Source organism: Myotis yumanensis, unplaced genomic scaffold, assembly GCF_028538775.1.
Source record: "Myotis yumanensis isolate MYYU_CA2020_CCGP unplaced genomic scaffold, mMyoYum1.0.hap1 SCAF_14, whole genome shotgun sequence".
Taxonomy (NCBI): domain Eukaryota; kingdom Metazoa; phylum Chordata; class Mammalia; order Chiroptera; family Vespertilionidae; genus Myotis; species Myotis yumanensis.
The window spans coordinates 32493724-32518937 of NW_027223765.1; the positions used below are offsets into that span (position 1 = coordinate 32493724).

General features: G+C 41.0%; 2 protein-coding genes across 4 annotated transcripts in view; one reads left to right on the forward strand and one right to left on the reverse strand.

Annotated features, from left to right (window-relative positions):
- Positions 1–13976, reverse strand: part of XPC (XPC complex subunit, DNA damage recognition and repair factor) — a 28648-nt gene extending 14672 nt beyond the window's left edge. For 2 of the 3 annotated variants that reach the window (XM_070433544.1, XM_070433543.1), the window contains exons 1-5: positions 13826–13975; positions 6780–6975; positions 5172–5293; positions 2649–2772; positions 1254–1338 (exon numbers count right to left, since the gene is read on the reverse strand). In XM_070433544.1, coding sequence (XP_070289645.1) covers positions 1254–1338; positions 2649–2772; positions 5172–5293; positions 6780–6975; positions 13826–13910 — 612 coding nt within the window. In that variant the 5' untranslated portion in view covers positions 13911–13975. Of the gene's footprint in view, positions 1–1253; positions 1339–2648; positions 2773–5171; positions 5294–6779; positions 6976–13825 lie in introns of all 3 variants that reach the window. The other variant, XM_070433545.1, reaches the window with a different exon arrangement.
- Positions 13977–14134: 158 nt separating this feature from the next.
- On the forward strand, positions 14135–23078 carry LSM3 (LSM3 homolog, U6 small nuclear RNA and mRNA degradation associated). Its single transcript, XM_070391393.1, has 4 exons — positions 14135–14221; positions 17419–17529; positions 19088–19183; positions 22671–23078. The coding sequence occupies exons 1-4, from the start codon at positions 14201–14203 to the stop codon at positions 22749–22751; spliced, it is 309 nt and encodes a 102-aa protein (XP_070247494.1). The 5' UTR covers positions 14135–14200; the 3' UTR covers positions 22752–23078.
- The last annotated feature ends 2136 nt before the right edge of the window (positions 23079–25214 follow it).

A 25214-nucleotide genomic window follows, 5' to 3' on the forward strand; every position in this document is an offset into this window, starting at 1 on the left:
CCTACTGGGGATTGAGCCCGCAACCCAGGCATGTGCCTTTGACCAGAATCGAACCATCCACTGAGCCAAACCAGCCAGGGCAGAGGCCTTGTCTTTTAGATATATACTGAAGGAACTATGGAGGAGATGCTACAATGTTTGGAGTTTGCTCAGGAGGAAACATGGGTGGAAGGAAAGAATAGCAAAACTGCTGACGGGCTTGTAACTGTCAAAGCTGGTGGACAGCATGGGCTCACTGTACTGTCGTCTGCATTTCCATGTGTGCTTGAACCCAACCTCCTCCACTTTAGACCCCACACCTGTCCCATATCTGACCTCCAACCCCACCCTTCCTCAACCTACTGAAGTGATGCGACTGTCTTTCCCTTCTCTCACAGCTTTGCATCATTTTCACTTCAAAATCGGTCTTCCTTCCTTCACACTTTCAGCCTCCCTATTTCAATTAATGGCACTGCCCTTCTTCCCTCAAGTCAGTTTCAAATCTCCAACACCAAGAGGTAAAAAAACCAGAACTATCTTATTTATTTCCCAAGGCTGCTGTGAGGTGGGCCTCACTCCAGTTCCCGTATATTCCAAGATGTGGGCAAATTGGTTTTCCTACCATCCCCTCCATAACTCAGAGAGAGCAATTTTTCCAGACTCTGTCCACTCCCATCTCAACATACTGTCTTTTCTCTTAGACCCAGCTCCAGCCCTTTCTCCTAAATAAAGCCTTCCTCAGCTACTCAAACCCACACTGATCTCTTTCTTTTAAGTCTTGAGTTTCTATGTTTTGAGGTCTTTCATCAGAAATCCTTTAATTGTAGAAAATAAGCTTTATACAAGTCTCTCTCCCACAATGTCAAGAACCTTGCGAGGTCCAAAATACGTGTTCAATAACTACCAGCTGAATTCAAAAGCCAGCAATTTTAGCTGAGATCAGAATTAATGTTATTAAACTGTGGAAAGAAGAGATTGAGAGTCTGATTTTTAGTCCCTGCTCCATGCCAGGCATTGTACTCTGTACTTCACCTGTGATATATGTTTAATCCTCAAAACAACTCTCCGAGGAAGACACTATTATTAACCCCTACTTCAAAGATGAGGAAACTAAGCCTCAGAGAGAGTAAGAAACTCGCCAAGGTCACAGAGTGAGTAGGAGAGCCAGGAACAAGACCCAGGTTTCCCTGACTGCGAACCCCAGCTCTTTCCGCCACCGCACTCTGCCTCAGCAAAGAGGAGCACAGTCCTCTCCCTTCACTTCCTGCCCTTACCTTGTGTGTGTCCTCATGGACTTCTTTATTGAAACGCTTCATCAGTCTCCGAAGAGCGGTCTCAAACTCCATTTGTATTTTTTCACTGTAATGCATATTGAAAAATCCAAGAATGAACTGGGAAATTGAAACCTGACTTCATTCCCCCAGTCAATTTCTTTAACTTTTTAATTGCATGTGATTCACTCTTCTTGTTTTCCTGTACAAGACTGTGCTACACAAGTAATTTTTTAAAAAGCTACCTATTTCCTGCTTCTTCTCACCTTTCTTACCTACAAATCATAGCTTAGGACAGTCTCTACCCAGACTGACCTCCTCTCAACCTGCACCAAATCATGCCTCATAAACATGAGTCAAAGTTCTCCTCCTCCAGGAAGTCTTCTCTGACTGCCTGACCTTCCAACTACTGATTCCAGCCTTAGCAACCACCACTGCCTTTATATTCAATTAATGTACACTCATTTGTATTTTACTGTTCTGATGTAAAATTTCTTTCATGTCTGTGTTCCATACATTTTTAAGATGCTTCTTAAGCCCTGACCGGTTTGGCTCAGTGGTTGGAGTGTCAGCTTGGGGACCATAGGATCGTGGGTTCGATTCCCTGGCAGGGACATGTATCTTGATTGGGATTCTGCTCCCCACCCCTGGTTGGGGTGGGTTTGGGAGGCAGCCAATCAATGTGTCTCTCTCAGTGTTTCTCTTTCTCTCTCTCCCCCTCCTCCCTTCCTTCCACTCTTGTCTGAAAATCAATGGAAAAAATATCCTCAGGTGAGGATTAAAAAACACTCACAAAAACGATGCTTCTTGAACGACTTTTATTATCTTCCTTAGGCATGGCAAATAATGTGCCCATCATACAGTGGAACTCATGAACCAGTAAACTACCAGATGTTGTGCTCCATATTTCCAAGCCACCAGAAGCTACAGGGGGTACTGGGTATATTGGGATGAAATGGGGGCTCCCCACCATGGTGGGGCACTGCTTTAAGACCTGCAGAGTCATGTGGCGGGAAAAGCATAACTTGCAGGTCAGCCTGCCAGGGATTTAGATTTGGCTCATCCACTTACCGGCTGAGTGACTCCTGAAATGATATTTAACCTCTCTGAGCCTCTGACTCCTCATTCATATACTGTTCTAGAGATTAAGTAATATAACAGACAACACCTTGGCATACAGAAGCTGGTCAATATATAGGCGTATCCTCTCCCTGTTCCCTGCCCCAGCCAGGATAAAAAGGTTCCTCACTCAAGCCTTAAGGCCGAGCCCAGGGTTCTCTCACCCAAGGCTCCTGACCACTTTGATACTCAGCCCTGGTCTCCTATGTATTTCTCAGAAGTTTTCATTAGTTGCCAATGGCATGTGATAGGAATGCAGAAGCAAGTGCCTAACCTTACCTTCTTTGTCTTGCTTTCACCTGCTCCGGTGTTTCAATCTCTATCTCCACTGGCTTCACAGGTAGAACAGATTGAGAGAAGGTTGCATTTTCTGCCCCATCATCTGGCACGAGCTCACTGAGTTCTATCAACAGTAATTTTAAAAACCCAATTAACAGCAATTATATTAACAGCCACTCTACTGAACAAAATCAAGGTTCTGCTGGGAAGGAGGAAGTGAGGAATGGATGTGAGGTGGAGAACTCACAGAGATAACTACTCCTGCCATGCTTTGACTACCTAAAAAAACCAACAACAACAAACAAAACAAAACAATAAAACGCCAGCACTGCGCTGTTTTACATTTATTTATCTCATTCAACCCACAGAAGAAAAGGAAACTAAGGCTAAAAGACATTGACTTGAGTTAGATACAGACCCTTGCTATCAAGGAGCTGATGCTCATGTGTGTTTTAGTAGATACTTCTTTTTTTTTTTTTAAGCCAAATTAGAACAATTTTCTTTTTATTACTACATAGTATGCAGTACAATCTGCTTTGTATGTAGTGATGATTTCAGTGTTTTTCAGTCTTAGTTGTAAACTTATAATGACAAGAAACACATCTTTTTCATCTCTTTATCCTCTACATGGCTAGTAAACACTAGCTGAAATAAAACTGAATTTGCTGAACTGGATCTAACTGTGAACTTTGTTGGCAAAGGGCTCTTATAAAGGAGCTTTAGGCCTAGAAGCAATAACACCCGTTCAGCAATGAAAACATCTAATGTCAAGATTTTGGTTTCTATTTACCAGTCCTCACTAAAATGAACCAGGGCTTCTTGGAGGAAAAAAATGTTGATTGCAGGTCTGGAAAGTATAAAATGAGCCTGGAACAGTTTGTACCAGAAAGCATAAATGTTCTAAAAAACTAATGGGGTCATGCCAAAAAAGACATGGGAGGGCAGCTAGCTTAAAGGGGCTTCCACCAGGCAAATTTGGGACAATCTGAAGCTCAAGTATAATGATGATAACTGGTAATATATGTATTAAAAAAAAATCTCTAAGTTCATAGTGATACTCAGAGTAAATTACTAAGTAATTACAATTCTTGAAAGGAAGGTAAGATTAGGCACTTGCTAAATAAATACAATTCCTTTACAGATCAGTCAGCTAATAAATGTGCATAAAATGATAGAATCAGATTATTACCATTGCCTAATCCTCAATATAATAATTTTTGATCCAGTCAAGATCATTAATACATGCTAAAACCCTTAAGTAAAAAATTATTAGGGAACAAGATATTCACGAAGAATCAGAGTACAACCCCAGAAAGTTAATTACAAAGGGAAATGCACCTTTACATTGGCACAATCTGGCAGTACCAACTTACATGATCAACCTTGGCATCACTAGAAGGACAACCTGACAGTAGGTGTCTCTTAATGCACTAAAAAGCATCACCTAGGAAGTATTCTTGGGGGGAAAAAATAGTTTAATCTAAATTCAATCAAGTCTTTGAACTTAATTTACAACTTATAAGAAATACCTGGAAGCCCTAGCCGGTTTGGCTCAATGGATAGAGTGTAGGCCCGTGGACTGAAGGGTCCCAGGTTCAAGTCCGTCAAGGGCACGTACCTCGGTTGTAGGCCCCATGCCCGGCCCTGGTCCAGTTGCAACCAAGTGATGTGTCTTTCACTTTGATGTTTCTCTCTCTCTCTGTCTCTCTCTCTCCCTTCCACTCTCTCTAAAAAAATCAATGATGAGGATTAACAAAAAAACAACAACAAAAACACACACACACAAAAAAGGAAAGAAATACACAGCATACTGAAACAACTGTTAACAACATCATGAGATGTTTGATTATTTATCAGACAGAACCTGAAATATTCTAAAAAACAAGAGGCCAGGACACTAAAAAAAAGCTGTGCTATGAAAAACAAAACAACAATAAAAAACGGTGGGTGGGGGGTATTGTTCTAGAATAAAAGAAACAACCAATATAAGGCTTATACCTTGAATAGATCCTGGATTAGAAAAAAAGGGGGGGGGGGCAGCTATAAAGGGTATTTGTTTTTTAATTAAAAAAAAAATCCACCAGAGGATATTTTTCCCATTGATATTGAGAATGGAAGTAGGCAGGGAGGGTGAAACTCCACTGACAGCAAAGGAAGAGAATACAGGGTGTCCCCCCAAAATGTATATACACTCTAACAGCTGATAGCATTTTGAAAATTACATTTTGATTACAAATGATTACATGATTACATTTTGAAAATGAAATATATTTTAATAAACACTGCCTTCATAATTATTCAAAGTGTGTATACATTTTTTTGGGACACCCTGTATATAACCTGCTCTAGGTAATCTGGTGTTGAATTTTTCATATCAAAAGCAAGTTCCTATTGCAACCTTATCTTCAGTCTTACTAGTTTCACAAGAAAAAAACAGGACTGCAAATAAGTGACATGATTCTAAACAGAATCAAACAGAAAAACAGGATCAGACAGTTCTGAAAACAAAGAAAGATGCTTTACCTTCTACCTCTTCCCAATCATCTTCACTTTCCTCCTCATCGTCGTCTCCTTCATGGCTATCTTTGTCCACAGCAGACTCTCTCTTTGGATGGTATGCCTTCTTGCAGGCACTTGTAAAGTCTCTGTGTAAAGGCCACAGGAAGGAAGATGAAGAAGGCACAAACATCCCGGTATTACATTTAAACTAAACAGAATTTTAAGGACTCCTTCTATTTATTGAAAATTGGTTGCAATTATTTAAAGTTCACTTGTGAGCTCTGAGCCTCATTTTCTCCATCAGCATGAGTCTCAAGTTCTCATTAAGATGTGCTCTGATCATTAGTCTAATACTAAATTGTGCTGTCAGAGAGAATACTATAAACCTACAGCCTAGAGCTGTGTGAAGGAAAACATAGCGATGTCAGGAAATGGCATAGAAAAACTAGGAGAAACCACAATAATAATGTGAGTGCTAGAAGTAAAAGCTGTGATATCTGTGTACATACAGTTCGGCACCAGAAAGAAAAGGGAATTCACATTTGCTGATCCTAAGATGGCCCAACTCAGAAGACTCCCAACTCCTGCCCCTCCCCCCCTTTAAGAAATATGATGTGCCCTGCCCAGTATGGCTCAATGTTTAGAGTGTCGGCCTGCACACCGAAGGGTCGGGGGTTTGATTCCCGGTCAAGGGCATATACCTGGGTTGCAGGTTCAAACCCAGCCCTATTCCGGGTGCATGAGCGAGGCAACCAATTGATGTCTCTCTCTCACATCGATGTTTCTCTTTCTCCCCCTCCCTTCCTTTCACTCTCTCTAAAAATCAATGGAAAATAACAATGGAAAAAAATATCCTTGGGTGAGGATTAACAACAACAAGAAAGAAATATGATGTAAGGAGATTAAAGTTGAAGTCTAACTTCAAGATAAGTGGGAATGTGACTATACACAGGTATGTCATAAATACTAACATAAACCTGGATACCTAGCTAGTTAAATAGCTACACAGGTAAGTAGCTAGCTACATATCAATTCAAGACTAAACGGTTGCTAATGTGTAATACAGATCTTCCTCAACTTATGATGGGGTTACTTCCCAATAAACCCACCCTAAGTTGAAAAGACCTTAAGCCTGTAGATGGCATCTGATCTGCATCTTCAAGGTGGAAGAAAGCATTTTAGGTAGAAGGAGAATATGAGCACAACTCAGAGATAGCCAAGTATGAGCATGTGCCGTGTGCAGACCAGCTGGGCAGGAGTCGAGTGTGCTTGAGGAGAGGAGTACGAAAGAAAGCTGGAATGGCAGGTAAATACTTTTTATATGTAATATCTTTGTATAGTAGAAAGAACACAGGATCAGGAGTCAAAAGACCTAAGTCTTATCCTGGTTTTTGCCATGAGCTAGCTGTGTAACCATGAAGAAATAACTTTCTGCAAGCTATCATTGTTCTCACCTGAAAAGTTTGGGAGGTAAGTATATAATCGCTAAATTCTTTCTAGCTTCTACTAGTAGTCTGAGCTCTATCTAGAAGAGTTTAAAGATCCAGTCTTTTCCATGGATCCTAGTGACAAGCAAAAAGAGCAGGTTTTATTAATCACGTTTCTCCGACAGGAGCAATCAAGACCTCTCACCTGAAATCTTCCCCATCACTGAAGACTTCATCCTTTTTAACCTTGAGGTTTTCAGATTTAACAGTCACCTTGGCCACCTTCTTTTTCACTGGACCATCTGGTGAGCCCCCAGGATCATGGCAACCCCTCTTCCTCTTTCCTTGTGAGACTTTTGAGAGCAGACTCTTCTTTGGGTGTTTCTCATCTTCAAAGACATCTAGATGCCCACATGCAACAGGAAAGGGACAATAGAAAGGTGGATGCAGAGTGGTTTCAGGGTCATGAAAACTCCTCTTCTGTAACCTCCTTCCAAACCATACCTCCATCCCCAGCTCATCATGTCACATTTTGTCAACAACCAGCTTCCAGACTCTTCCCACCTTCAGTCCAGTCTACACTCTGCTCACAGTAAAAACCATTTTCCTTTATTAGCATTTTAGTCTACTCTTCCTAAGACTACAGAGAGGCCATCATATCTAACTTTCAAATCTTAAGTTTCTGCTTATATCCAGTAAGAAAAATCCATTGATGCATTGATTAACCCCTTGCTTATTTACTACCTGCCAAGATGATTTATTTTAGGGATAATCCACTTCTACTATGTGACATATTTATAGTTCATAGACATAATAGTTTTGCCACAACCTTATTTCTATTAATATGTATTTCCACCATCTTTCAAAATCAAACTCTGCTCAAAACACATACTTTATGAAATCTTTCCAATCTAACCCAAATGGCACTTGGTATACTAACCATCTCAGCAAGCTTAGGGTTAGGAGAGAGAGATATCTTTACTTTCTTAAGATAATTATATTGTTGGTAAAGGGAAATATAAAAATGCATAAGCTGTTGGTTTTAGTTAAATTAGGGTATCTAAAACTATGCTTATTAACATAGAAAATATATAAATATATTAATTTTTAATAATAAATAATTTATGCCCTAACCGGTTTGGCTCAGTGGATAGAGCGTCGGCCTGCGGACTCAGGGGTCCCAGGTTTGATTCTGGTCAAGGGCATGTACCTTGGTTGCGGGCACATCCCCAGTGGGGAGTGTGCAGGAGGCAGCTGATCGATGTTTCTCTCTCATCGATATTTCTAACTCTCTATCCCTCTCCCTTCCTCTCTGTAAAGAATCAATAAAATACATTTAAAAAATATATATATTTTAAAAATAAATAAGTAATTTATGAATAACTTGGCAGAAGAGGATTTTATTTTGCAAATCTATTCATGAAAATAATCTTGAATATAAAATAAATCATTTTTCAGCCTTTGCATGACTCTGCTTGAACTAATTTTGGAAAACAAAAATACTCTAGCCTGTATTGAGGTTCCAAAGGAGCTGCAATATTAACATAAAATATCAAATGAATTCATTCCTTTCATTTATGGTTTGTCCTGATGACTCTCTTGGGGTATTTATATACGTCAAGGATACTTTGGCATGGGAGGACGACTCCCTTTTGATCTAAATAAAGTCATAACTTAATTTTAATAAATTTTACATTATAGGGGCATTTTAAAAAATATATATATATATTATTGATTTCAGAGAGGAAGGAAGAGGGAGAGAGAGATAGAAACATCCATGATGAGAGACAATCATGGACCGGCTGCCTCCTGCAAGTCCCCCACTGGGGATCGAGCCCACAACCCGGGCATGTGCCCTTGACCGGAATCAAACCTGGGACCTTTCAGTTTGCAGGCCAATGCTCTATCCACTGAGCCAAACTGGCAAGGGCTAGGGGCATTTGTTTTAATGCTTGATAAAATTAATGGTTCAGTTCAGTTTCTTTCAAATGTTTTATAGAAGGAATTTATGTATTCTTTTGGTTTAAACATTTCAATGGAAATAAAATATTTCAAAATTAGTTATTTATAATCTAGAAACAAATTTCTTATTCCAAGGCCAGAGGCTGATTAAAGGTTTATAACTTGACAGTTTGAGTAGGGTGCCCTTAAAATTACGATTTCCGTATCTCACAATGGTCTTTAGCCTTCTATCAATAAGCAAAGACGTAAAATAGTTCATTTTTACTGATCTAAAAACGCAGGTGGCAGGATACTTCAGAGGTACCCCCATTTCTTTCTCACCAAATTTATTTGGTTGGTTAAAAGGCACAGCTGTATACTTCTGTGCTTTGAAGAGAGTAAAAGAGTTAAAAAAGATGAAAAGGAAACAAAAAACTGAATTTTAAAAATGTTCATGGTATTATTATTCATAGCATGAAAAAATTTTAAAAATCCAAATGTCCAACCATGAGATGATCATTAATTCCAGTATAGTAATACAATAAAATATAATTCAGTCATCTTTTAAGACAAAGGAAAATGATTTAGGATAAAATGTTAGGCATGCAAAGTTGTTTTTATAGTATGGCTTCTACTATACAAAACAGCACAGACTAAAAGGAAATATACCATTATTTATAAAGTGGTGGTTATTTCTGCATGGTAGAAATATAGATGATTTTTTCTTTATTCTTTGCTGTGTTTTTTTGGTCCTAGAGAATCTAGCAGTGGTTCTCAACCTTCTGGCCCTTTAAATACAGTTCCTCATGTTGTGACCCAACCATAAAATTATTTTCGTTGCTACTTCATAACTGTAATGTTGCTACTGTTATGAATCGTAACGTAAATATCTGATATGCAGGATCGTCTAGGCCAGTGGTCGGCAAACTCATTAGTCAACAGAGCCAAATATCAACAGAACAACGATTGATATTTCTTTTGAGAGCCAAATTTTTTAAACTTAAACTATATAGGTAGGTACATTGTTATTAACTTAATTAGGGTACTCCTAAGGCAGTGATGGCGAACCTTTTGAGCTCGGCGTGTCAGCATTTTGAAAAACCCTAACTTAACTCTGGTGCCGTGTCACATATAGAAATTTTTTGATATTTGCAACCATAGTAAAACAAAGACTTATATTTTTGATATTTATTTTATACATTTAAATGCCATTTAACAAAGAAAAATGAACCAAAAAAATGAGTTCGCGTGTCACCTCTGACACGTGTGTCATAGGTTTACCTTCACTGTCCTAAGGCTTAGGAAGAGCCACACTTAAGGGGCCAAAGAGCCGCATGTGGCTCGAGAGCCACAGTTTGCTGACCACAGGTCTAGGTGACCCCTGTGAAAGGGTTGTTCGACCACCAAAGGGGTCGCGACCCACAGGTTGAGAACTGCTGATCTAGAGGCTATTTTCCAGGACTTTCCACGATCGAGGGCTATCTAATATGGATAACCAGCCTCCTTGAGCTCAATATCATATGAATTCAAAAATAGTTGTTTAGAAAGAAATCTTGATCGCTCGTGTACACCACACAGTTGGCACACAGTGGTTATTTCAGCAGGGCAGGAATTACCACTGTGGTTTGCTTGGCCATCTATTGAGATTTAATAAGAACACCTGCTTAATCCACCAGCGGCATCTCAGAGCATTTAGAATAAAACACAAACTCCCTAGCTTGGTCTCTAAACTAAGGGCTCTGCCCACCTCTCTCATCTCAATTCCCCACTCACTGTTCCAGCTAACTGGCCAAGCTCATTCCCTCTAAGAGTCTTTGAACGTTCCCTCTGCCTGGATCTCTTTCCTCTCAGAACTTCCTATGAATGGTTCCTTCAGGACATCCAATAACTGGCTCACAGAAACCTTCCCTGACCAGTGATTCTGACTTAGCTGCTTCTTCCCCAGCCTCATGCCAGTTTTATGACAGTAAGCTGTTTTACTTTCTTCATAGCTCTTATCACCATGTGAATTTATTTTTTTAATATATATTTTTACATTTATTTTTTGAGAGAGAGAAACATCAAAGTGAGAGCATCAATCAGCTGCCTCCTGCACACCCCCTACCTGGGACTGAGGGATTGAGCCCCAACCCAGGCATGTGCCCTAACAGGAAACGGAACCAGCAACCTATGGTGCACAGGAAGATGCCCAAACAACTGAGCCACACTGGCAAGGGCTTATTTTTAACTTTCTATTGTCTGTCCTTTCTACCCCTACCCAAAGACTGTAAGCACCACAAGAGCAAGAATTCTGCCTGTCCTGTTCATTACTATAATTTCATTGTATGCACTGAGGTGCTGTTAAAACCTGCACTATTGTACTATTAGAAACAACAGTCACCACATTAGCGTCACCTGCAGCCCAAACCACAATTGTTCCTCTACCCAACCACAGAAAAGATTCTAGCTCTTCCTGAAAAAGATTCTAGTAGATCCTGAAAGCTGCTTTGGAAACTTATTGCTAGCTCCTCTGGGTAACAGAGTCTGAGTTAAGCTCGAGTGCATCCTTACCTACATTTAGACTGAACTGATATGAGCTAGCCCAACTGACTACCTAACATGGACCATGCCAGGAACTTTATATACTATCTCACTGAAAAATCACAACCACCCTGCAAGGCAGTATTATGTTTCACAGACCAGTATTAATTGTTCAAAATAATTTACCCAAGTGCACATAACAACTGAGTGTTGGAGCTATACCAAGCTGGTGCCAGGGGAAGTGTTAGCTGGAGGAAACGCTTGCCACATATTCAGAATACATTCCCCTCTGGCTAGAATACAAACCCCCCTCTCAAGCCTCTTGCTAAAATATTACCCATCCTTAAAAGCAACAGATCAAACATCTCCTTCAGAGAGCATTTCCCATTATCTTCAGTCAAGCTTGATTATTCCTTCAGAAGCCACAAAGCCCTACATCTACTCCCATGATATCACACTTTGCCTTGGATATTTTTTGTAAATGTCAACACTACTATACTTTAAGCTCCTCTAAGAAATATCTCCCATGTCACTTAGCTCATGTACACCACACAGTTGGTACTCAGAAAATATTCAAATGTTATTTGAATAAGTAGTAAATGAATGAAATGGAATTCATAGCAAATCACCTTTTAAGTTTAAAAACTGTTAGCATTTGACTACTTCCCAATAGATGAAGAACTTGACAATATATAAAGAATCACAGAATTGTTGAATCTTGTGTCACAGGAGCCCCTGCTCGTTACCTAGTCTAATCTATTACCCAGTTTTTTCAGGAGTCCCTCTACAGCAGGGGTGGGGAATATCCAGCCTGCGAAATCATTTGGTCTGGCCCTGCCAAGGCATTAGGGGTGAGTTAATTAAATGTCTGACCAAATATAGCAGGCTAATTTTTAAGTTGATAATTCTGTATGGCCCTTGAATGATATTATAAACATCCAAATAGCCCTTGGCAGAAAAAAGGTTCCCTACCCCTGCTCTACAGCATGCAGTTTGCGATTATTAAAAATATTTATTGAATGCCCTGCCTGGGTAGCTGAGTTGGTTGGAGCATCATCCTGATCAAGCCACGGTTGCAGGTTTGATTCCCCAGTCCGGGCATATACAAGAATAAACCAATGAATGCATAAATAAGTGGGAAAACTAATCAATGTTTTTCAAATTGATGTTTCTCTCCCCCCATCTTCCTCTCTCTAAACTCAATTAAAAAAATTAAAAATATATATTTATTGAGCACTTAGTATATGCAGGGAGAGGCAAAAGAGGATACAGCAAAAAATAAAATGCTTTCATGAAGCTTAAATTTTAGTAAGATGGGCAATCAAAAAGGAAGCAAATAAACTAACAAGATCATTACCGTTTGTGGCAGAGGCTGTGAGGGCCTCTGTGACAGGGAGTACCTGGTAAAGGCCACTTTAGGGCATTCAAGAGTATCTGAGTTGAGACCTGAAGGAGTAGAAGAATCAGCCATGGCAAGAGCCATGGAACAACATTCTAGGCAGAAGGAACATCAAAGACAAAGGTTCAGGGTTAAGAAATAACATGGCCCTAACCAGTCTGGCTCAGTGGATAGAGCGTCGGCCTGCAGACTCAAGGGTCCCAGGTTCGATTCTGGTCAAGGGCATGTACCTGGGTTGCGGGCACATCTCCAGTGGGAGATGTGCAGGAGGCAGCTGATCGATGTTTCTCTCTCATCGATGTTTCTAACTATCCCTCTCCTTTCCTCTCTGTAAAAAATCAATAAAATATATATTAAAAAAAGGAAAGAAATAACATGGCATGTTTGAAACACAGAGGAGGCCAGTAAGGAGAGTATCTGTCAAAGAAAAGAGGGGCAGGAGGCAACAGGTAGGTAGCAACAGCCCAATCATGTAAGGTCTTGTAAGCCGTGATGAGGAATTTTGAGTTTTACGCCAAGAGCAATGGAAAGACACAGGGAGTTTGAAGTAGATCGTGTTATGATCTGATGTGTTTTTTTTTTAAGATCACTTGGGCTCCTGGGTGAACTATTGCAGGGGGAGGGGAAGGGAAGTAGGGAGACCAGTAAAGCGGCAACTGCAGTCGTTCAACTGGAAAGTGATGGCTTGGGCAGGGTCTGTGGCATGAGAATAAAGAGAAGTGGGGAGGACTGAGATATAGCGCTGAGACTGAACTGACAGGACTCGCTGACGGCTTGGATGTTATGTTTGCTGTAACTAATGGGTGAAGGCATCATGGACTGCGGTGGGAAAAAAGTGGAGAAGAGAGAAGCTGAAAGAAGAAAACCAAGCGTTTTTGCTTTGCCCACGACAAACACTTGATATCATCGTGCAAATCAGGCTGGATCCGAATCTTGTACTCTGGGGTGAGATTCGGCTGACGATGTTATTCTGGGAGTCAGCACGCTACAGCGCTCCATGTCCCGGGCCACCGTCTTGGGGGGACACACAGTAACTGCAATGCCCTTTAGCCCTTTGCATCTACCAGGAGGATGAACTTTGTCCTGTGAGTGTAGACAAACAGGGAGCAAAAAAGAGGCTGCGCGGGGGAGCTCGTGGTGAGGCTGAGTTTCAGGGGAACCGCTCGGGGTGCATCACTCCTCGCGTGAGGACAAAGGCAGAGCGACGTCCGGGAGGACCCAGGCAGCGGCGCAACCACTGGCCCCGGGAACGTCGCTCCGTGGCGCAGATGGGCGCGGAGCAGCCTCCGCCCCCCACCTCCAAGGGGCCGGCCTCCCCGCTCCCGCACCCGGGCCTGCTTCCGGGTCTTCTTCAGCATCTCCCCCTAAGTCCAGCTTGGCCTCGCTCTCACCTGCCTCCTTTTCCTCGCCCTTGGCTTTCTGGCCGCGTGGTTCGCGTCCCCGAGGACCCCGACCAGCTGCCCGCTTCCGAGCCATTTTGCTCGGGCCAGACTCGCCTCGCGAGTGACGCACCACGCCGCGGACCGCAGCACGAGCTCGGGCCACGCCCCCAGGCGGGAAGAGGCATGGCCACGCCCCTGCCTTTATAGGCCCAGCGCACGCTTCAGGAAGCAACTCCGCCCCAACGACCAGTGCACACCGCGGGAAGCAAGAAAGGGCAAAACAGATTTCTTTTCACTTCCGGTGCCTTGCGTCCTCGCGTTTCCGGAGCCTGGACGGGCTGGAGAGATCTCGCGAGAGGCGGGAAAGGGCGCAGGGTTTGAAACATGGCGGACGACGTGGACCAGGTGAGTGTCTGCTGAGGAGCTCGATCCCCGGCGGCTTCCCTCCTTGGCTTTGCGTACCAGGGCGGCTTTCTCCAAGGTCACCGATCATGCCGACTCTCTCCGGGTCTCACGGGCTCAGGCCCTGAAGGCTTTTCTTTTAGAAGCCCGCTGGAAAACTTGTTACTGCGCTCGCTCGCCATTTCCTTTCTCTGAGTCTCAGTTTTATCTACAGAATGGGGATAATGATCCTTGCCTGCCTCGCGGAGCTGTCCGGATTCTGATAGAAAGCGTGACAGTAAAGTTAAGGAATCTTATCGTTACTGAGCGCAACAATTATTACTCATTCAACAAATGCTTAGGGAACATCAGCTTTGTATGGTTAGACACCGTTCAACGCACCAGGGACACCAGCATTGACATACGTGATCACTGTTCCCACTTGGAGCTTGCATTGCGGGGGAGGACAGATAAAAAGTAAACATAGACGTGTGGGATGTATAGGAGCTGTGATGTGGTGAGAAGGAAACAAGCCAGGAGCGGTATGCAGAACTGATAGCCCTGCAGGCTTTGCCCCCTGATCTTCCTTTTCCCCAAAATACTCTTCCTCGGGTATCAATGTGGATCAGGCCACAATGTCTACCGACATCTCAGCTCTCATCTAGGAGGACTTTTTGGCCACCTACATAAAAGAGCACTCTCCCAGTCTTTTTTTCTTCTTCATAGCATGTTATTTATTCATATTAGTATAAGCTTTGTTTAATGTCTATCTCCTGCCCCCCCTCGTCCACCCAGAAATGGATTTCTTTCTTTAAAAAAAAGATTTTTTTCTTGATTTTTTTTACAGAGAGGAAGGGAGAGGGATAGAGAGTTAGAAACATCAATGAGAAAGAAACATTGATCAGCTGCCTCCTGCACACCCCTTACTGGGGATGTGCCCACAATCAAGGCACATGCCCTTGACCGGAATCGAACCTGGGACCCTTCAGTCTGCAGGCCGACGCTCTATCCACTGAGCCAAACCGGCCAGGGCCAGAAATGGATTTCTTAAGAGCAGGAGTTTTGTTTTGTTCACTGTTCTGTCTTCCCTGTTTAGAACAGCGGTGGAAACACTCAACACATTGATTGAATTGGGAGGCCTCATTGAAAAGGCAATATTTAAAGCTACAGACTGAGGCTAAAGTAGACTTCTGTCATGTGTGTATTCTTATCTCTCTATATAAAAGCCTAATATGCTAAGTGTCTGCAACCAATCCATCAACTGTTCTGTCAACTGCTCGGCCAGTTGCTATTATGCACACTGTCCACCAGGGGGGTGGATGCTCCAACTGGTAGGTTAGCTTGCTGCTGGGGTCCGGCCGATGGGGACTGGGTGAGACGGGGATGGACGAGATGGCCCCGATTGGCCCCGATCAATCGCCGGCCAGGCAGAGGGAACCCACGTGTGTATGAATTCGTGCACCAGGCCTATAGTAGTGTTTAATTATTTATATGCCTCTCTTGACTAGAATGAGCTTTTACAGGGCAGGGACTGACTTTTGTATCATTATAATCTAGTTGGTTAGCTGTTTCTGAACAAACACCTTTTGAGCTCAGGATATTTTTTCTCCCCTCATCTAGCCTTTTCAGACTGTAGAGCCTGTAATGTTCAGTTACCTTCCAGTGGCCTCGTGTACTCACTGAAGAAGCTCTCCTTGAATAATTTTATCAAATCTTCTTCAGCCATCCCTTTCACATGGATGATCCCAAGTCATCATGGCCCTGATCTCTGAGACCTTTTCCAATGGTTCTTTAATAGAAACAATGACAACCATTTATAAGTACTTTCTGTTTGCCAGATACAATGTTAAATACATTAGCTAAATTTAAAAAATGTATATATATATATATATATATATATATATATATATTGATTTCAGAGAGGAAAGGAGAGGAGAGAGAGATAGAAACATCAATGAGAGAGAATCATTGGTTGACTGCCTCCTGCACATCCCCCACTGGGTAATCGAGCGTGCAACCCAGGCATGTGCCCTGACCTGGAATCGAACTATGACCTCCTGGTTCATAGGTCGATGCTCAACTAGTGAGCCATGCTGGCTGGGCCATTAGTTCAATTTTTTAAAATGTGTTTTTATTGATTTTAGAGATCAAAGAAGGGAGAGGGGGAGAGAAAGAGAGAGAAATATGAATGTGAGAAACATCGATCAGCTGCACACACCAGGAATCAAACCTGCAATCTGGGCATGTGCCCTGATGGAATCAAACTGGCGACCTTTCAGTGCATGGCATGATGCTCAACCAATTGTGCTATACCAGCTAGGACTATACATTAGTTAATTTAATCCTCATAAGAGTCATGATGGGAAGATTGTGGCTTCCTTATTTTATGGACAAGGAAAAGGAAATAGAATTAGAGATGCTATAATCCACCCCCTCCCCCCAATTTTTATTTATTGACTTGAGAGAGAGAGAGTGAGAAACAGACATTTCACTTACTTTTACCTTCATTGGTTGATTCTTGTAGTGCCCTGACCCAAGGTCGAACCTGCAACCTTGGTGTATTGGGATAACACTCTAACCAACTGAGCACCTGGCCAGGGCTGAGATGGCATAATTTTTTATCTCAATTCATAAGTATCAGAGTCAGGAGTTGAACCCACACTGCCTGATTCCAAAGCCAGTGCTTTCAGCCAGTATTCTATACTATCTGCTGAGTGTATTGCTCTTATTGGCCACTTGGCACCCAAAAGTCAGCCTGCCCTATATGAACTTAGTCTTCTCTCAAACCTTCATCTCTGCTTAGCATTCTGACTAGTGTGTAGTAGTCATTAAGGGAATGTTTTTCAAATTACTGTACTAAATGATATTTGAGATAAGGCTAATGTCCCTGAGAGTGACTCCTTATACCCTGAAATTGGGTCAAACAATTTGTACTGTGAAGGAACAGAGTACAGTCCTGATTATATTGCTACCTTCTTCCTGTGTATGTATGTTTCAGACCTCATTTGTATAGCGCTTTGTGCCAGGTACTGTTCTAAGCCTTCATATATGTCATGTAATCCTTGGTATTAGGTAGGCAATATTGTTATCCACATTTTATAAATTATGAGACTGAGACATAGAGGAGTTATGTTATTTGCCCACATCACACAACATGGCATTGATTTGAGTGCTGCATTCTCTCTAGTAATTGTTATTACTATGCCTGCTTCTTTTATCAGCAACAAACTACCAACACTGTAGAAGAGCCCCTGGATCTTATCAGGCTCAGCCTGGATGAGCGAATTTATGTGAAAATGAGAAATGACAGAGAGCTTAGAGGTAGATTACATGTAAGTAATCATATTATTTCCTTGTCATCCTTCCCTACCCTAAACCCTTGAAATGTAAAAACTGTCCACTGTAGAGGAATCTTTTGAATGTAGAGGAGAGCGATGTGGAAGGCCTCATTAGTCAAATACAACTGTATGTATTTCATAAGTCAAATACAACTGTATTTTATTCATATTTTTAACATTTTTTTTTCTCTTAACAGAAATGATGTGTTTATTAAAGAACATGTTCATTTCTTTCATTTTGGCTCTTCTGTTTACTTGCAAATAACATTTCTCCATTCATACTTGAATGTTCTTTAAATTACTGACATATACATAAATTTGTGTTTTCTTGTGAAAAAAATTAAAACAACACAAATACATAGAGTAAAAGGTGAAATCCCATTTCTTCTATTGGTAACCATTATAAAAAATTAAAAATTGAGTCTATAGATCTTTCCATGTATATCCTATATAATAAAAGGCTAATATGCAAATTGATCAAATGGCTGAATGACTGGTCGCTATGACGTGCACTGACCACCAGGGGGCAGACGCTCAATGCAGGAGCTACCCCCTGGTGGTCAGTGCGCTCCCACAGGGAGTGGGCTTCAGCTGGCAGTCGGATATCCCCTGAGAGCTCCTGGATTGCAAGAGGGCTCAGGCTGCGCTGAGGGACACCCTCCTCGCCACCCCCCACCCCGAGTGCACTAATTTCACACACTGGGCTTCTAGTATTTATATATATGTCCATATGCATATATTTGCATATATATATGTCCATATGTATATATGTGTGTGTGTATGTATATATGTATGTATATACACACACGTATATATATGTGTGTATATATATATACATATACATACACACACACACACATACCATTCCTAAAAAAATAAAAAATAAATGGGATCTTGCTACACAAATTTTTGAATGCCTTTGTATTTCACTTAATCTTTCTTGGAAATCATTGATCATGAGTACATATAAATCCTTTATTTTTTTTGTTTTTGTTAACCCTCACCTGAGGATATTTTTTCCATTGATTTTTCTTTCTTTTTTAGCGAGAGTGGAAGGGAAGGAGGAAGGGAGGGGGGGTGAGAGAGAGAAACATGGATGTTAGAGAGACACATGGATTGGTTGCCTCCCGAACACACCCCAACCAGGCTGGGAACAAATCTACAACCCAGGTACGTGCCCTTGACCGGGAATCAAACCCTCCACCCTTTGGTGTGCCGGCAGACATGCTAACCATTGAACAACACCAACCAGGACTAGTTAGATTATTTTTTATTTGCATACTAGAGGCCCGGTGCACAAATTTGTGCACGGCTGATCGGGCTGGGCTGGCTGCGGGGTGGGGCCCCAGGAGGTTGGCGGGCTGGCCCTGCACCCTGGTAGAACTCCCGGTCAAGGGGACAATTTGCATATTACCCTTTTATTATATAGGAGGATAGAAGTTTGTGGTATAAGTAGTATGTGTTACTTGTATGGAGCTATTTGCATATTGTAAGTCCTGTTCATTGTTCCTTAATTTATTAAATTTCTTTGTCCCTCACTCTCCCACTTCAGGCTTATGATCAACATTTAAATATGATATTGGGAGATGTGGAAGAAACTGTGACTACTATAGAAATTGATGAAGAAACATATGAAGAGATATATAAAGTAAGTCACACAATTCTATTCATTGTTTTTAAAATGCCAATTATTAACATTCAACAGCGTAACATTTGTTTATAGCAAGTCTATCATGTTTTGACTCCTACTCATGGGCTCAGTAGAGTATAGCAATTAAAAGCAAAGTCTTTGGGGCCAAACAGACCTGGTTTTCAATACTGGTTTGGCCACTTCATACAGGAGTGCATTGGGCAAGGGAATTAACTTTGCAGGCTTAATTTCCTCATTGGTAAGCAGGAATACTATGATTCATTACTATATGACAACGTAAGAAGCCTGTGTGCACTGTTATATGGCAGTTATACTGGATAATGCTTTTTTTGTTTGATATGGACTTGATCTATCAATACTTAATAGAGAAACTTGTAAATTTAAAAAATATTTATTAACTCATTAAAAATAATAAGCTTATTATGTTAATATAAGTAACATTTTTATGACTATTTTCTAAAATACTAGAGAGAAGTGTCTTTGTTTCACATTTTTGCAAATGTCTTTATTGTGTGGCTTAATTAATTACATCTAGCTTCTCACAACTTATTTCTGCATTTAATGTGTTGTGATATATTATAATTGAAGAAAATCTGACCTCTCACAGTTGGAAAAGGGAGGGGATATTTTTTGTGGTTATTTGCCTTTGATGCTATACCCAAACTCAAGAATACTGGTTTCTTAGATGTTAGTTGCAGTGTGTAATCTGAAACCATGTTCATGAACTTTTCATACTCTTGTTATATGCAAATTAATTGGTCTACCTTGCACTTGGAGTGAATCTTTTACACATGCATGATTTTATAACATCAACTACTGGTAATTTGGAAAATATTAGTTCACTGAGTTATGCAGCTCTTCCAAATGTTGGCACATTTCATTCTTCAAATATAAAAAAAGAAAATCCCATTTGTTTTTAAGTATTGGGAAGCTGGTCTTTAGCTCTCTTAGAGCATAGCGGTTTAAATCTGGATCCAAACCTTGACTCCCTTGCTTACCAGCGATATAGTTGTACCAAATTATCCACCTGTCTGTGGCTAAGTTTCCTTGTCTGTAAAGTGGGGATAGTAGTAGGATCCAGTTAATACAGCTGTTGGATTCACAGAGAGGTTACTTGAAGAGCCTTCAGATTAGCAATAGGGATATAGTAAGTGTTCAAATGTTAGCCTTTGTTGGTAGTTTTGCTTTATCATGGCTTTTTTCTTCTCTTCAACCACTCCTGACTCTGGTGCTAGTTTAATTTCTTTCTCTCTCTGAACATGGGCTTTATTTTTTTTAATCTGCATTTTTTCCCCTCAGGCATGTCATTAGTAACTATTGTATTTTATCAGCCACGAGTCTATGACAGTAATCAGTACAGCATAAAAGCTTGGGGTCTTATTAGATCCAGGTTGAAATCCTGGCTACTGCTGCTGCTGCTGATTGACTTTGGGAAAATTATAGAAACTTTCTAGGCCTCCGGAACCCTCTCTGTTTTTTCTTTTTTTCCCCCCCTCTTAAATAATAGTTTATTGATTTGGTAGATAGGAAGGGAGGCGAGAAATATCCATCGGCTGCTTCCTGCATGCCCCCTACTGGGGATTGAGTCTGCAACTTGCAACCCGGACATTGTGCCCTGTTTGGGAATCAAACCGGCAAATCTTTTGGTGCATGGGACAAGCCCAACCAACTGAGCCACACCAGCCAGGGTGGGAACCCCCTCTGTAAAATGCCAATACCTGTGTTTGCCTCCCAGGATTATAATAGGATGCACTGAATTTGGTGCATGGAAAGCTGGTGGCATGTTGTAATAGGATATGATTATGTATAAATCCGTCTTCAGTTTCCTTCCTTTTCTGAGTTTCACTCTCATTTCCAACATTCTTATTGAAAAATTTTCCACTTTGGATGTTATCTTAAATCTAGTACATCTAAAACTAAACTCTTGGTGTTTTTCACCTTCAAAAATTCCCTATTTCTGTTTATGATTTTTCTGTTATTTAGACCATAAATCTGGTTACTTCCAGTCAGTTCTGTGATCCAGTATCCCCAGTCACTGTTTTTTTCCTAGACATAACTTGTAGATGCCTTTATTTATTTACTTCTCACCTGTATTCCTGTCCCTCAAATTAATGTTCACTACTTTGAGGCCACTTGGTAAAGTGAGTTTAGGTGGGAAGCAATACCATTAATCTGATCTTTGTCTAGAGTTGAGTTTTTTGGGTTTTTTTTTTTTTTTCTTCTTTAATATATGTTTATTGATCTCAGAGAGGAAGGGAGAGGGAGAGAGATATAGGAACATCAGTGATGAAAGAGAATCATTGATGGCTGCCTTCTGCATGCTCCACACTCGGGATCAAGCCCGCAACCAGCGCATGTGCCCTGACCAGGAATCAAACTGCGACCTCCTGGTTCATAGGTTGACACTCAACCACTGAGCCACACCAGTCGGGCAGGGCTGAGTTTGTTTAACTGAGAAGTTTTACTGGGCTTTGTTCCTGAAAGCTTTTTTTCCTACTTATGTCTACAGTTTGGGGTCTAAAAACAATTGGCTTTTCTAACCCTTTGTGTCCTATTTCTTACAATCTCTGCTTGAAAACCAGCTACTTCTTTTCTGAGCTCATCTCTTTCTTATACTCCTTGCTGAGTGCATCAGGTTAACAGCAACACCTACCAACATTTGACTTTTCCAATCTCTTCCCCTAGAACCTATAGGTTTGGGGGGTCCTTGGACTACTTTCCAAGTCATTGCAGGCAGTCTTACCATGTGTTTCCCAAGGCATAAGAGGATTTCAGACATTCCATATCTATTTCATTACTGCCTAAGGCTTGACACCTAGGCAAACAAACACCCCAAGGTATCCATTTCATATGTTTGAGTGTGATAACAACATGTAATGCACAATAGAATTTTATTTCTCCCCTCATAACCATCCTGAGTGAAGTTTTAGGTCAGTACAATAGCCTTCTTCCAGATGCTCAGTCAGGGGCTCAGGCTTCCTTTATCTTAGGGTTCTGCCATCCCATGGATTCTCCAGCAGTGGGAGGAAGACCATAGAAGGAAATATATGGGAGGTTTATGGATCACTCAGTCACTGCTGTTTACTTCTCATTGGTTAAAACTCAATTTCACGGCTATACCTGGTTGCAAGGGAGTATGAGAAATATAGCTGTGTGCCCACTGTGTGCAAGGGAGTTTGAGAAATATAGCTGTGTGCCCGCTGTGTGCCTGAGTGTAGCTGTGTGCCAGAAGAGGGGAATGGATATTGGTGGATAGTGCCGTCTCTGCCCCAGTTATTGATATCCAGGAAAAGTAAACAGTAAACAGATAGTTTTTCTTTGTACTACAAAGGTAAGTAATCAGGTTTTTTAATCAGTTTATTTGTGTTATAATGAATCTGTGTTTTCAAATTTCTCTTGTGAAAAACAGCAACAAATAAACAATACTACTACATATTTGTGTAAATGTGTTTTTTGTTTTTTTGTTTTTTTCTTCTTCTTCCAGTCAACAAAACGGAATATTCCAATGCTTTTTGTCCGGGGAGATGGTGTTGTCCTAGTTGCCCCTCCATTGAGAGTTGGTTGAAACAAAGAATATATCCTGTGTGGAAATTAGGAGACTTTATATGATTGCGTCTTTAAAGGTAGAAGATATTCAAAAGAGAACCTGCGTAAATTTTGATATTAAGAAATGACCAAGGATTCTTCTGCTCCTGAAATGAGTTTATTTGCACATAACTCACAAATTCTAAAGCTAAATGGCATTTTTATTTTTCTTCAACCCTTCCAATAAATGTGATCACAAAAACGCAGCCCTCTTTTTTAGGAGTTGATTTGCTCCATTGTTTTTTCCAGTAATTTCTGATTTTTTTAATTTAAATTAAATTTGATATTTTCTTTTTTCTTTTTTTAATGCTGTCTCCTGTCTTTTGAATTCTTTAAAGTAAGCACATGTCTTATATTCACTGTATTTGTACATACCTATGTTTGAGGTTCCAGGCTGAGTACTATCAATATGCTTCTTTCCCTCCAATTTTCTGAGAAGGCAGTTGTTTAAATCAATAATTGCAGGACAGTGAGATTATTGCTGATAGAATAATGCATATATAGGATCCATAAGACACGGAGAAGAGTACCCAAATCAGAAGGGAGTGGGTGGGGGGAGGTGATGTGTCACTAAATACTAACATTGCAGTGAAGGATCAGCATGTTACTTCTATCTGGCCTGATTTATTTCTAAGGTTTAGCGTCAGTGGTTATATGCCTTTGTGGTCCAGCTTGATCATACCTACCAATGCTACACATATTTTATGACTCAAACCATTTTTCCATTCTTGGATCACAGGCGATTGATGAGAGGGCTAAAACAACCTCAGTGGCACAGTAAAACAAAGAGGCTAAAAAGCAAAGCTATTTCTAGCTTCAGTCAGTTAGCACTCAAAAGATAAAGAGGAAAGTTAATGTATGTGTATCAATTTCTAAAACTTTATTAAGACATTGCATAAAACCTGACATCTTTAAGTAGGTTGTACCATTTTGAAATAATAGACAATTTCATATGTGGGTGATCTGTCTATAAATATGATGGTGTTAATCCAGTATCAGGCACGATGTGCTAATATGCACAATATTTTAAGCCATGTGCAAGAAAGATGCTTTCGGTAGTCATAAGTAGGAAGGTTTTGTGTTCATTATTTATTGTACCTGACCCTGCAAGTTAATGGAGAAGGGAAAAAAGAACAAGTGTGGGCGGGCTAGCTGATGGGGTTTTATCTAATATAAGTAGACAGAGAACTTCCTTTCACTTCTGCTACCTCCATACTTTGTCCTTAGGTTTATTAGTCCCAGAAGGTCAGTGACCTGTTTATAGCAACCTGTTCACTATTGAAAAAATGAGACTTGTGATTCTGGTGGTAGCAAGTAGCCCATCCTTTGGATCACTGTTTCTGAGTAGGACTCTTGCCTAAATGATGATGATGATACATAATAATAAATACCATCGTTTGTTGAACAAAGTGCACCAGTCACAAGCAGTTTGTATACAACATATTCCTATTCTTTACAACTCTTTCCTACAGAAATGTTACAATAAATGGTCACACAGCTGTACAAGGCAGTAGGATGTGAATCTATCAGACTCCTATATATATGTGAGAGGTAGGTGTGCTATGGAGACCCTTGCTCTGGGTAGTAATGTGGCTCCTGATGTCCACCATAGCCATAGCCATGGCCTGACTCATCATCTGGCCCTCTTGCTCTGCCATACCCTCCTGCTCTCTCCAGCATTGCATTTCTTTTTAGTGGCTTCTGGTAGCCATGCTTAGTTCCTGAACACTTGTTCTACTCCAATCTTGGTCATCTTTCTCCTTTTTCTCCTAGAATTGATAGATTACACTAGAACTTTTGGCTGTGAGGACTGTTAACTTACACACGTTTCTTAAAACCAAGAATCTTAAAATTTAGCATAGTTGCCTTCATGTATATATAATACTCAACTGCAGTGTACAAACATCCACTTACCTCTTGGCTGCTAAGATATAAGGAGAGGGGCAATCAAAGATTAACTGCAGGAAAACCATCTGTGTGCTACCAGTAGAGGGGAGGCAGTGGGTTTTGTGAGCCCTTTTGGAGCTCAGGCTACCTTCCTGGAGGGTTGGAGCTGGGACTCGGTCCACAACGGGGGCAGCTCAAGCAGCCTCCTGCCACAGTCCTCCACATCAAGGCTTGCTCTGCAGGTCTGTAGGGGGTCTTGCCTTCAGGGATTAAGCAGTCAGAGGGTCACTGAGAACCATGGGTTGGACTTCTAAGCTCCACAGTACCGAATTCTGGACATCTGGATAGCCCATGGTCATAGGAGTTGGTGACCAGTGGTTTCTGCAACACAGTGTCACGTCACAAGAGGAGCCATTTGACCATCTTTGATTTGGAAGGCTCTCAAGCTGATGCCAAAGAAAGATGCACAGACAAAATGTAGGACCACACGTTTATCTTTGAGATGAAATGTGCCCAAATTGAAACCCAAGAATTTTTTTTTTTAAATATATTTTAT